Below are 13,522 nucleotides of genomic sequence, written 5' to 3' on the forward strand. Positions count from 1 at the left end.
TCACATTTTCAAATATTAAACAAAAATGTAACAAAATCTGTGAAAATCTAGCGCCTTAAGGAAAACACACACACACACGATATATAAATCTCATGCAAAGTGTCGCATGACCTATTGCTGTGTAGAGTATCTGCCCCAGAAATTCTAAAGGCTTAAATAACTCTTATACAAAACTTCTTAATCACGATGTAAATGTCTCTTCTTTCAAATATTACTCTCAACAATTCTCAAACGTTTATCCGCGAGCAATTAATCAATGGTAGACGTAAGAAATCGTTGATTTCTCCCTTTCAGCACTGTGTTAGCGTGGCCGGAGGTGGCGGCGGTGGCGGAGGCGGCGGCGGAGGAGGCGGTGGAGGCGGTGGAACGGTCGGCGGCGGTCGGCTGAACCTGCACCTTCGTCCTTGCGGAGGCGGCGGTGGCGGTGGCGGCATCGCCGGAAGTGACAGCGCTTCGGATTACCCGCCAAGTGCTACGGCAGCGCGGAGCAGGGAAGCGGCGGCGGCGGCGCTGCACGCGGCAAGAACCCTGTTGGGCGCGGGGGTGGCTAACCCTTGCTCGCCCACCCCCGAACCGCCCTTCTGGAAGATGCCACACAAAGGTTGGTCAAACGAGCTTGTTTATTTACGCGGCTAAAAACACCACGACCCGAAAGTTCTCGGGCTTTTGTCAACTTTTTTTTGCCTGATATTTTTTATCATCTTTTTTTATGCGGGGTTATGTTCCTTTGTATTGTGGATAGAATTAGGGAAATGTAAACCTGGTATTTATTTATTGTATTGATATGTAATATGATCAATTGTTATTATATGTGTATGCATACTACACATTATATAATATTATATATTATTATTGATTTGTCGATTATATTTTTTTGAAGTATGGGCAAAATTAAGGAGATCTATTATGTATCTAGCGTCGATTGATTATTGAATTTTATGGTTTATAAGTTGAGTTAGCTTTGGATTCTGTGTTTTTCGTTTTGTCATTTTGCGTGTGAGCGGTGAATTAAGCATAAGCGATTGACTGCTGATTCTTTATCTTGCAAGATTTTTGGTTATTATATTAATTAGAGTCTAGAGTCAGTCATTTGAAAGTGCGTAATTTATTAAATTAAAATTAAAACTCAATACAACTGTTTTTGACATTTAAAATGTAATTCCTATCGCGTGGGCTGGTCGATATTATAAGACAAGTAGTTAAGGTCAATCGTAAAGCATACATATTGCTTTTACTGTGGTATAACAATTTTTAATGCGTAACCGTTCCAAAACAAATTTTAATTACGAAAGTTTTACAAATGCACTATTGTCATTTTATACACGTCTATTTATAAATATTACAAAACTCATTCACCACAGATAGAATTACTGTTGCACAACATCCCCACGCCAAAGTGTTCGATTGTAATCTGTGCTTCGATGAACTGAGAGTTTAGCCTTTTCTTCTCTTTATTTGGTTTTCCTTACAAGCTATATTAATCAAGCTTTCACGTATTTCAAAGCAATTTTTTATTTTTACCACATTACTATTTTCTTCTTTATCAACATGACGTTTTATTGACATATTATTTAGTAACAACAATAAAATTCCATAGGAAAAAGAGTAACGAACGTCTCTCAAACCTGTTAAGAAGACAAGTTCTTCTTCGTGCAGGAATAAGAAAAAGAGTGGAAATCACGAGACTCAGAAAACTGAAAGGTGGCCGATTATCTGTCATTCAGATGCGGTATCTGGACGATCCGGCTCTTGTATCTCGTTGACTGTGCTAATAGAAGGCCGTTACAATGCGGTCGAGCGTCGGTCGCCTTTCGTATTGTCAGCGATCGTTAGCGTCAACTTTGTACCGTGTACCGTGAAACCCGAGACACGGGGATATTTTATTTCCTTTTCTTCTTTTTTATCGATACACAGTCGGGTTGAACGATGGTCGTATCTTCGGGATGGATTTCGAGTTGTCTCCAACCGGGACGCGAGGGCCCGGTTCCTTGAATCAGTTCTGAGCCTTGCTCTGATACAAAATGCCGACGAACACGAGCTCTTCTCTGGATGTTTCGATCTACTTGACCACCTAGATAGGTCCTCTTATTTTTATACCAGATTTCTGAATTCTTGCTATGAACAAGACTCTTGATGATAAAATGCATATTTCAATTAACTTTAATATAATATTGATTTAATATTTCAATTAACTTATGGAATAGTTGAGTATGTATAATTAGATGGATATTTGTGTATTTGAGTTATGTTGCAAATTTTTATGCAATTGAAAATGGGATACTCGGATGTGTAAAAATATGTCATAAGAAAAAATCAATATTTTCAATGAAGTTAACTTAATATTCATTAGGTGCCAGTAATTCTGATGTTAGTCCAATCATAACTTATCAAAAATGTATTGTTTATTCCAACCAATTTCTTTGTGCAAGTCCAACCGTACTCGCTACAATAAATATTCTAAACTGTCGCTAATTCTGAATACTTAACACTAGAACTACCGTTAGTTAACACGAAGCTATTCTACCAAAACCAGTGAAAGTGACTGGTCTTTAAAAAATACGTAATAGTAGAATATTTTTATATTTATAGACCTATTACTTTCTTACAGAAGGAATTCCATGTTATGTCGTACATTTTTGGTATTATTAATCCATCATTGACACATTTATAAAATTGTAGAACCAGTCGTTTTGATTGGTGTGGTATTTCTAGTGTTAGCACCTAGCGATCTAGCGATCGATCCGGAATTTTCCTGATATCTGATATCATCATATTGAATGATACGCAGTGAAAATTTAAAAAACGTGTGGGAAGTTGTACAAAACGAGGAAACTGGCTAATTGGGGTTCGATAAACAAAAAGCAGGACCCTTTTATACTTTGACAAGTGCCAGTCATTTTGACTGGTATTGGTACAGTAGCTTTGATACAAAATTATTTTGAGTGTGAATATACAAAAAACAAAATAAAATTCATTATATTATTCTTTTAGTTATCGTTGCGAATGTCATTACATCATTGTGGAAGAAAGGATATAACATAAAGTAGGAATTTTAAAATAAAATTGTAAAATCAGCCAATTTGACCGGTGTGGTAGTTCTAGTGTTAAGAAATTCTCGATCCTCAAGCATTCCTGCAACCGCAAAGCTTTGCTATATATTATTTTACTTTAATGCAACATGGAGTACCCTAATTAACAGTGTATCCTTTCTAAACGCGTCTCAATTTACATCTTGTTACCTTTCCGCTAACGGTTGGCCGATGTTTCTGGGTGGGCCCATAGGATCACATAGGTGGTTCGGATCGCACCGCAGCCTTCGGGGCGAAATTTGTGACCTTCGCAATGAGTTATACGAAGGGGTGCGCAAATACGTGTACGCTTATGGGCTTAGGTGGGGCTCGCGGTTACCCCCGGGGTTAGCCGGTAACCCGACACGCCTTTCCTTGGCTTCTGTCGGGCCAACAGCCCCTTCAACGGAGAACTCGACGCTCGAAGGGTGGCGCCTTTTACCTAAAAAGCTTCTGCCGATTCGGTGCTAGCCGACTTTCCCCTCCTATCCGACTACAACACTCGGCACAATCGGGGTGTATTGCTTCGGGTCAGGCTGGGTCAGGCGTTGGCTTTAATAACCGGAGCGCCTACACCGCCAATTTGTCTCTCCTTTGTGAACGTTCGTTTCGCGTTCTATTTGTGTGCGTGCTGCTCTCCTCTGTTTGCTACAAATCGGTGCACGACGTTGGTCAGATTAATTCGTGCGTTCTTCAGGGCGCGAATCGTTTTCCATTGTATTGATTTTTTACGCGATTTTTAGTTCTGATTCCACATCTTGCTTGATATTTTTTTAGTTTACAATACGATTGTGTATTTAATTGAAGTTTAATTGCTATGTATTTTCTGTTTATAAATGTCGACGAAAATGCGCAAGCATACTTTCAGTTACAATCTACATGTATATTTAATGTTCAATTTTTGTATTATCGATAACTTACATTTCTTTCCTCGATTAGGTTTTCTTAAATATTCATGTTATTCTTATACCACATCCACCTTCTTCAGTGATTAAAAATACTTGATATGACATATACTACCCTCTTATGATTTTATACAAACTATCAAAAAGAAAAACCGCAGGACTAAAAAATCAGCTTGCCATACTCAACCTAGCTAAAATAAATCTTCAAACCCCGCCCCCCAAATTGTAGTTTTTTCTACAAGCAGACAACAGTTTCTCCACCACCCCGAAACCTAGAACCACGCATCAATCTGGTAAATTCCCTTCAGTTTCAGTCCGTTAAAATTGATTCGCGCGGCAGGTCTCAGGTCAGGCCGTTTGTACCAGGGGCGTGTATGTTTATCCGAAGTTTGGTCGGATCGTATTACGTTCCACGATCATAATACCCGAGTTCGAGCACAGAAGAGTTCTCTCCCCTTCGGGTGGTGGTGTGGGCACCATTCGAGCATCGGAGAGAGTCGCGAGAGGAGACCTACAACTACAATACCCTTGCGGCACGAGCTTGCGCGGACGCATACACATACGAACATGCACACAACCACCGTCCTTTCTTGTACGATTTTCTATCGTCTCTTCGTTCTTTGGCTCGGTGTTTCCCCTTCATCTATCTCTCCTTGCTTCCATAAAAGCAGCCCCCGTAGCTATTGGAATCAAACGGCCGATTCACGAGAGCACTTTATTTCGTGCTAGGTTACAAGATTTGTTAATGGTTATGGGCGCTCGTGTGCCGGTCGGCTCGCGTGCCAGCCGAAGCTGTGGAGATTACCTGCGCTGGCTTTTCGAGGGGCAATAAATGTCGAGGGCGCGGGATTATCCATGCCCAGGCAATAGGATATCGCTCGTAATGCATCTCCAGATTTCCTGTTAGTTTCATAATTTATGCTACAGCCCCATTGATGGAACAGTTTTCCTTCCGGGTCTTTGGTCAGTTCTCCTATTGTGCGAAGAATCGACTGGTTTTACCCTTTATGAGTGGAATTTTGTTTGCATAGGAAGATAAAATGTCGGTCTGAGTAAATTAGGAACTAATTAATTCCCATAAGTAAGTTAGATGGGATCAGTATAACAATATAGTAATTAAGTAGAATAGCATAGTGTTGGATTCGTCGAAGTCCAAGAAATGGAATGGATGTGTAAAAGTTGTGTACTAACAATACGAAACGACGATTTGAATATTTGGATAATTGAATATTTGAATGTTTGGAAATTTAAGAATTTGAAATTGACGTAAACGCATCGTCAATAAACGTAAATAAAGTAACATATTCGAGTATGTATCTTTATTTTAGAAAATTCGAATGATTGAAAAGTTAGTTGAAGAGAAAAGAAATTGGGTAATTGTTACATTATATAGACAGACTGTACTGTATACTTGTTTTGTTATTTTCTGATGTCGGATAATGGTGAGTCGAAGAAATTGAGTTTCGAGTTGAGACGACTGAGAGAACAATTTTTGAGAAGAACAATTCTGCAACGTTGTTGGTTCTGAAGCTGTATTGTAACGAGTAACAATCAAGTTTGTCTTGTGTGGTTCTTCATTAGTAGAACAATTATACGTAAAATCATTTTGAATAGCCCTCCTATCATACAAACTCCGTATTTAATGTTAATTTTGTAATATTAAATACGTAATTTGAAAGATATATTTCGGATTAAATATTTAATATTTATTATTCAATAATTTTTGCATACATATATTTAGCAACGTATAATCTTCGTATTTACAGTTTCAATATTTAAATCAACCAATTGATGAACAAAATATCCATTAGCATTATACATAGATAATTAAAAGTGGTGAGAAAGACGGAACCTTTCAACGCCTCTCAAACTATATAACAACTTGGCAAGAGCAAAATCGAAAAGAAAAGCAAAGGGAAAGGACAACTAAAGGGAAAACAGAGGTACGTCAGCGACTTTAAATTACCCGGCGCGCATTTAAATACCAATTACATTACCAGCGACTTCGCAATTATAATTAAGGAACGCGCGAGTGTAATCACCCGACTACTAACTTCGATGCCATGTCGGCGGGCGGGGGCGCGCGTTTCCGTGGTTTCTGTTGGTGGTGAAAACCGACGAAGATCCGATGCCTCGCGGCTTTAATAATAAGACGCGTGGTAATGAGTATACGCCGTTAGGATGGCGTTGCTTTCGCTAATTCAACGCTGCTTCTTAATACTGGCCCTTAATGAATTCGTCAGAGGAGGAACCTCGAGCGAGATGGAGTACGTTTTAAGCCCATTAGAGTAAGGAGGACAGGTAGAACATCTCTCTCTGCCCGCGATTCAACTCATTACAGTATGTATGCTTCGCACGCCATCTTTGATGTCGCGGTAGGACGCGCTCAGATGAAACTCTTGCTTCCTCGTGGCGTGGATTTAGCCCGAATAACGCTTCCAGCAAGTTGTCAGAGCGAGCCCTCTCTTCTCTTCGTTTCTCTCCTCTCACGCTTTCAATCCTTCATCCCGACAACGTGATAATAACGTTTAACGAGTGTTACCTCTCTTTTGGACTAAATAAAACGCATCATACCGCCGGTTTTCTCGCGCTACTTATTCTCCTCTTCCGTCATTGACGCCAGTGACATGCATGAATGAAAAGAAAATATGTATTTCCAGCGGAACGTGCACGCACGCGGGATATTCTTCGCGCGCGCCGCGGTCTCTTCGCTTAATGGGATTACCGCTTGTTACGTCTTTGAACGTTATTAAGCCACGGAAGGGCGATTCTCTCGGGGCAACAGCACGCTTTTCTAGCACGGTGCATGAATGCGATGGAAAAAGGGGGAAATTCTGTTATCTGATCTTGAAGGTTTCGTTGACGCGGAAACTTGTTAATCGTATAGGAATTCTGCCATGGTGGGTAGACGAGGTTTGCCATTCAAGTTTTTTATTTGCGTAGAGAGTCTCCCAGCTGAAAAGCACTAGTTTTGGAACTGAGATATAAAAGTTTGTGTAAACGTTTAACTAAAAATATTTGTACGCGGCTAAAGGATTGTGCTAAATGAAATTCGTTTATAGTTCTTCAAAATTTATTTGAATTTCTCGTGCTATTTCTAGTACTAACTGAACTCTATGAAACTTTATCTGCTGTGTCCTTATGTAAAAGTATTTAATTCGAACAATGTAATATCGCTAACTTGAACATTAACTTTTAGAATGCATAAGATATGCGTGTGTATATATATAACTGTGTGGGTATATCATTAAAACATTTTCAGCTTAAAATGCTACATTGACGACGGTTATATCAACAACACTCAGACTGCGATATCGAACGTAATAAAACGAAACCTGACAAGAACAAGAGTCTTCTAATTCATTAAACGAACGGAGCATCTCGGAGTGCTCGATAACTTTTTCTAGAGATTGGTCGTCGGCTCGAGGAGTTTACATGATTTTAACGAGAATGGCGGCACTTTATGTCGGAAATATCACCGTGTCGAACTCTCTGTGCGGTCTACGACATGGAGTGAACCGGTCATGAAAACTCTTAACGTTCGAAAGGATGCCACTCGAAAACGCACTGGCTAATTACGCGCGTAATATTATTGCGTTCCATTAAACAAGCATCCTGACGTAAAGTTCCCGTCATCGTTGGGAATTGAAGTGGCGTATTAACCGGTTCGCTGGCCTGTTTTGTTTCTATTATGGGATAACGATCAATCGTGTTTCTTTCCAGCCATTTGCTGCTTACTTTCCCGTTTCTCACGGAGAAATATATCGTTTAGTATCGCATTGTTTACGAGTGTGCATATATACATTCGCCGCTGTTACCCCGCTGGAAATTTGCTAATTCGCCATAGTCTCTCTGTAGCGTTAGTGAACATTATTAGATGCGAAACGGAGCTACACGACGCGACGGTTTACAAGCTATCGTTAGTCTCGCGTTAGTTTCGCCAGGAACTGTTGTCCAAATAAAGAATGTCGTAAGTGGAACGTAGATATCGTTGAAGCACTGGCGAATGCATGGTAGAGAGATAACGCCTTCTGTATGCCACTGTTATTACTTTCCCTGCGTTCTAGCCCGTACACGCGCGCACTAGTAAAATGTGAATTGCGTGTACTCTCTATAACGCGACTATTTTTTGGATATAGCTCGTTTTTAGCAGGAGAATTTATAGTTTGGATAAAGGAGCTAACGAGATGAGGTATGTTTGCGATTGAGATATGGTTTAATTATTAGTCATTTATGTTGGTTAGCTAATATTTTATCCTGATACACATGTATTTCAATCGTAGAGCATAGTTGAGTGAAGTGCGAATTGAAATTCACATACAGTTTTTTGCCATGTATTAGCGCTATTTTAATTACTTAATTCAGCTTGCTTATCTTCTAAAAACTGAATTATAAATCAGCTTATTTTTTCTGACGAAAGTATCATAAAAAAAAATATCACCGAAATATGTAATCTACTACTACATTAGTACGATAATGTTGCGCTTGAAAATTCCAAGATTAACAGAGCTAAAACCGAAACAAGTATATACAAGTTGCTCCACAGATAGGTACGGCACAAACGAGGCATGCAACATTTTTCTGATTTCACAGTGCTGACACTATATGTACATTTGCTTTCTATCCTTGCTAACTGAATCGCGTATATACGTGTATATGTATACATACTCGTGTAACACTCTTTAAAAAAAACAAATAGCGTCAAAAAATCGCATAGTGTCATCATCGCAAAATCGTATCAATCTCGCGTATCTTATCTGCATCTTACAACTCCTTGCTCCAACTCTTAACATATCAAAGTTCCATAGACTCAAACGAAGCGCTATTACAAGATATTCCGAGGTGCAAAACGAGTGGAAATTGTATTAATCGTTGCGAAGACAGTATTTATACGCTACAAACAGCAGACTCACACAAGTATTTCCACGCTTAAACAGAACGAAATGGCAGAATTTTCACTCCTCCCACCCCTCTTGTCTAGGGCGGTAGCGTTAGGAACGGTAGGTTTAGGGGTTGTTTGGCGAGGGAGGTCGGTCGCGGCGAGAGAGAGAGAGAGAGGGAAGGGAGGGTGAGAGGAACGGAAGGTAGGGAGGCGACGGAGGGGCTGTAGCTGAGAGGGGGTGGTTGGACGGAGAGGAAGGGTGCCGCGACGTCGTGCGCCGGCAGGATGGGATTTAATCTGTGTCCCGTTTCACGCTCAGCCAAGTGGAACCTTTTTGCCTCACTTTGCGGCATGACTCGCTTTTGCGCTGGTCGTCGCGTAGATTAACGCGAAATTATATATAAAGAATGTGTGCGGACGGCGTGTGCACGGGTCGTCGGTGCCGCTGTGCTACGGACGATTCGCTCTCCTCGCGCGAGACGAGAGAGAAACAAGGAGGAAAGGATAGGAGCGGAGCTAGTAGAGGGAGAGAGAAAGCCTTCTACTTTGTGCGTTCCTCCAGCCGGTTTCTCTTTCGCCGTGTATGTATGCGTCCGAGTCACACCCTCTTTGTAATGAATTAAAACTGGTGAAAAACCAGCGGCGGGTTTGTGTCGTCCCACAAAGCGGAGACGACGGCGTGTTCTCGCGGCGACGCGACGCGACGTCGGGATTTCGATGCCCCCAACCGTTTATTTTTACGACACACAAGTATCACAGTAAAAGCAGCGGCCCCGCGAGGGGATCGGGCAGCCATATCGATGGAACAGTCTTGAGTTTTGCTCGATTTCCTAGGTCGTGATTTTCAATACATGTATTTCCGAGGACGTTAGGAGAAAAAAACATGTTGATGATTGTCTAAGATAGATTTCTATAGGAGGTTTGGAGAGGATTTCTTAGACCGTGCGTTGTGCCCATCATTAAATTATTTATCGTGCGAGGCAAAGGCAGTTTGATGCGCGAACCGATCGCATAACAGTAACGGTTTATATGGCAACATCTTGCTGGCATAAAGAAGAATGTGTTCCTTTGCGAGAGATAATCTTCTTTCTCGCTGAATGAAAGAACTCTGTATGATTAGATAGCCGGTAACAGACACGAATGTTCAGACCCAGTGTTATGTTAGAATATGGCGTGTGATGTGCCAGGAAATGTTTCCCATGATTTTTGCGTTACACGCATCGAAAAATAGTGCGTGTCGTTTGTAAATACACTTACATACGTGGGTATTCGCGTGGTTGCCGAATGAATATTCATCGAGTGGTCGCAAGGTGAAGCGGGGTTTTCGAAGGATAGCCGTCATTTTAATCGGATCAAGAAAAAAGTCTTAACGTTATGTCGTTATCGTTTCTTTTACGCGGCATGCATAATTGAATAGACATTGCGCCTCCATTCAAAGTCGTCCACCATCGCTTTCAGTGCTGTCATCAAAGTACCCTGTAGAAATGCCTATTATCCATTAACATATCTCCATTTTTTTATGCAAAGTTCTTGTTTGCCTTGCCCCTTAAAGACATACGTTCAGATAAGGTCCCGAGATAACGATTAATAAACTAAGCCTTAGCGATTTTATTTCATGAATCCATACGATTATGTGTGTGTTTTTTGACGAGTTTCACTTTTGAAAGTTACGTTCGATATAAAGACAACTTTCGATAGCGTGCATATGATAAGAGTTTAAATTTAGCGGTATTAAGTACTTTATCAAACGTCTAATTTAGTAACTTCATCATGATAAACAGCTAGGTGGAGAAAATAGAGAACGATCGATTGCAAATTATCTAAATGCTTAGCCAAGAATGATTCGTACCGCCACACGACAAAGTACTATATACAATGCATTCGTGCAGGTATTAACAGAAATTAGTCGAAAATAATATTTATTTCCTTCAAGTTCCGTGCTTTTACCTTTGAAATTTATCATTAATTCAATTCTACCAGGAAAATGTATATAAAAAACGAGAGAACAGCAAACGAGTACCTTTGTAGCCGTCTTTTGCCAGTTCTTTCAAAAATAAAAAAAAAATCGCGATATTTCCGGCATTGTGTTTGCAGTAATATAATATCGCGAAGCGGCAGGGTATTCGAGGAAGGAAAAGTGACAGATAGTTGTAGAGGCGGAAACACGCCCACTTTGAGCGTGAAATAAGCACGAAACGCGTGGAATTTCGGCCCTCTCGTGATGCCGGGGAAAGGCTGATGAGAACGCGTAGTGTGCCTGCGACGTTACACACAAAGTGGTTTCATACGGTGCCGCAGCGCCACGGCAAACCATTCAAATTGCGTTTCAACTATTTCTTGTCGTTTTGCGCCGCGCAAAAGCAGGAGATTAATTAAATTCGTTAATTGCAAGATGCATTTAGCGCGAGCAGCAATGCCAAGTACGGCAGCCGCGCTGTAGTCCCTGCGCCCAGCCGTGTGCACCCCGTAGTCACGGCTGCAAGGTTCGTTCCGCCCTTATTCTTCGCACGCTGTCGGCGTTAGCACGTAAATTTAGAGAAAGGTGGGCGACAAAAGAGCAAAAGGCCCACTTTGCACGTCCACCCCGTTGTGTTTCTTCGTGCCCTGTAAAACCATGTAGATTCTTTGGCGGCGGGAACGTTAACGTTAACGTCCTTCGAGGGTGGCGCTTCGTTCAAATCGTTTCGTTTTCCTGGTAATGGCAAAGCGAAATAACGTTGTTCTTTCTTGTCTTTTACAGCGTTCTCTTTTTTAAATTCCTTTTTATTATTTTTGTTTTATTATTCTGTTTTTGAAAATACATCTTGTTTAATGATGGAAGTACCGCGCGTGAATAGTCTGATTATTTGCAATCGTTTGTCATGTTATTCCTACTGCGTTCCTTCATTTTAGGCCCAATTATATCTTTAAAAAATTATTAATGGTATACACGATTTGATGCATTCATCGCAACGGTGGTTTATTGAAACACGCATTCACCGTAATAGCACAGAGTTATTATTAAATACAGATTCTTTGGTGGTGGGAATGTTAACGTCCTTCAATGCTAGCCTTTGTCTCCTGTTCTTTTTATCCGTCCTTTTATAAATTCATTTTTACCGTTTTATTTTTGAAAATATATTTTGATAAATCGCCGAGGTACGTGCGCGAATGGCCTGATTATTTGCAGTCGTTTATCTTGTTAAATTTAACAAAAGTCTATTGATTTTTACGAACGCGTGTCATCGAAAAACGAGTTAATTGTGGTTTCGGCTATTTTCATCGATTAACCAATGCAAATATTGCCAGTGTACTCTTTAGTGTTTGGAATTGTACCTCCGCAATTGTAGACAGTTACAATCGTTCCGACTGTGTTGCGTAACGGAATTAACAATGGCGCTCCTTTTTTTTTTTTTTTTCAAATATTCATCGTCTACAATTGACTCGCGTTCTATGGGCATTGTAATTATTAAAAGTCGCGAATATTTGCGTTTATCTTATGCAAATTGTTACACGATTTACAACAAATTCAACGTTACTGTTATTTGTAGTTCTGCCTTCCATTTTAACGATCACATGGCGTATACGCCATATATTATTCTGGAACAGTACACGTACGAGGATTAACCTTCTGCGGTCCAACTGTATCTTCCAGGCAGTTTCAAGCGCCATGATTCTTCCTCTCCAGAAACATTAACTACGGAATAACACGCAGAAGAATACATGCATTTTTGTCTGTGTCATTTTATAATCGAGATATATTCTTACCTTTTTTATATACCATTGCATATCTCTCTTTAGGAAATTTAAATAAAAATATATAAGAAATCTATCTGGCTAAAAACTTCTGCACGCTACTGTATTTTAACCACTTTAACCCGTTCCACAGAACGACTATTTACAAATTTGATAAAAAAAAAGATATTAATCACCAACAAAACATTAATTTTCAAATCACAGGTATTAAACGTTTATTAGAAATCCTCTTTTATCAATATTAATTCTATTCCTTTCCCCCTCCTCTTTCCAAAAAAACAAGATCCGCTACGCATCGATATTTGGTCGTATGAAAGGAATTAATCGTTCAGTGGAAAATCGAATTACTGATCTTGAATCCATGATGTTAGTAGCCGCATTATATCGAGAATTGAATCGACAATGTGGTGATTATCAGTAGCACGCGGTTCGTCATCGCCTATGTATGTCCACGACGATGTTGATGACGATGCATGCGGTGCAATCAGACTAATAAGAACGTGGACGATGCGTACGCGTGGATACATATGGGTTGGTGTTTATCCAACCAGACACTCTGGCTAAGTGACAGAATACACATTGCGCGCGTTTTGATTCACAGAGGAGGACTTGATGCACGGGGGTGGTGCGGGTATTGGCGGGGGTTCTATGGTCGGACAGAACTCAATATTTGGGTGCTCGGCTGCAGGACACAGCGGGGTTAACCAGCTTGGCGGTGTTTACGTCAACGGCCGACCATTACCAGACTCGACAAGGCAGAAGATCGTCGAACTGGCCCACAGTGGTGCTAGGCCCTGCGACATCTCGCGCATACTGCAAGTCAGCAATGGATGCGTTTCCAAGATCCTCGGCAGGTCAGTCATGGAGGATCATCGTTCAAGACGAAAGACTTTGAGAAACTTTGATATAACATTCGTATGATTGTCAAAAGA

General features: G+C 40.6%; 1 protein-coding gene across 2 annotated transcripts in view; it reads left to right on the forward strand.

The window, feature by feature from the left end:
- The first annotated feature begins 325 nt into the window (after positions 1-325).
- The window catches only part of toy (paired box 6 protein twin of eyeless), a 41,342-nt gene continuing 28,145 nt past the window's right edge, over positions 326-13,522 (forward strand). Inside the window, exons 1-2 of one of the 2 annotated variants that reach the window (XM_069131925.1) lie at positions 326-601; positions 13,192-13,444. In XM_069131925.1, coding sequence (XP_068988026.1) covers positions 589-601; positions 13,192-13,444 — 266 coding nt within the window. In that variant the 5' untranslated portion in view covers positions 326-588. The remainder of the gene's footprint in view (positions 602-13,191; positions 13,445-13,522) is intronic. The other variant, XM_069131924.1, reaches the window with a different exon arrangement.

Source organism: Bombus flavifrons, chromosome 2 (genome assembly GCF_040668555.2).
Source record: "Bombus flavifrons isolate JBK064 chromosome 2, iyBomFlav1_principal, whole genome shotgun sequence".
Taxonomy (NCBI): domain Eukaryota; kingdom Metazoa; phylum Arthropoda; class Insecta; order Hymenoptera; family Apidae; genus Bombus; species Bombus flavifrons.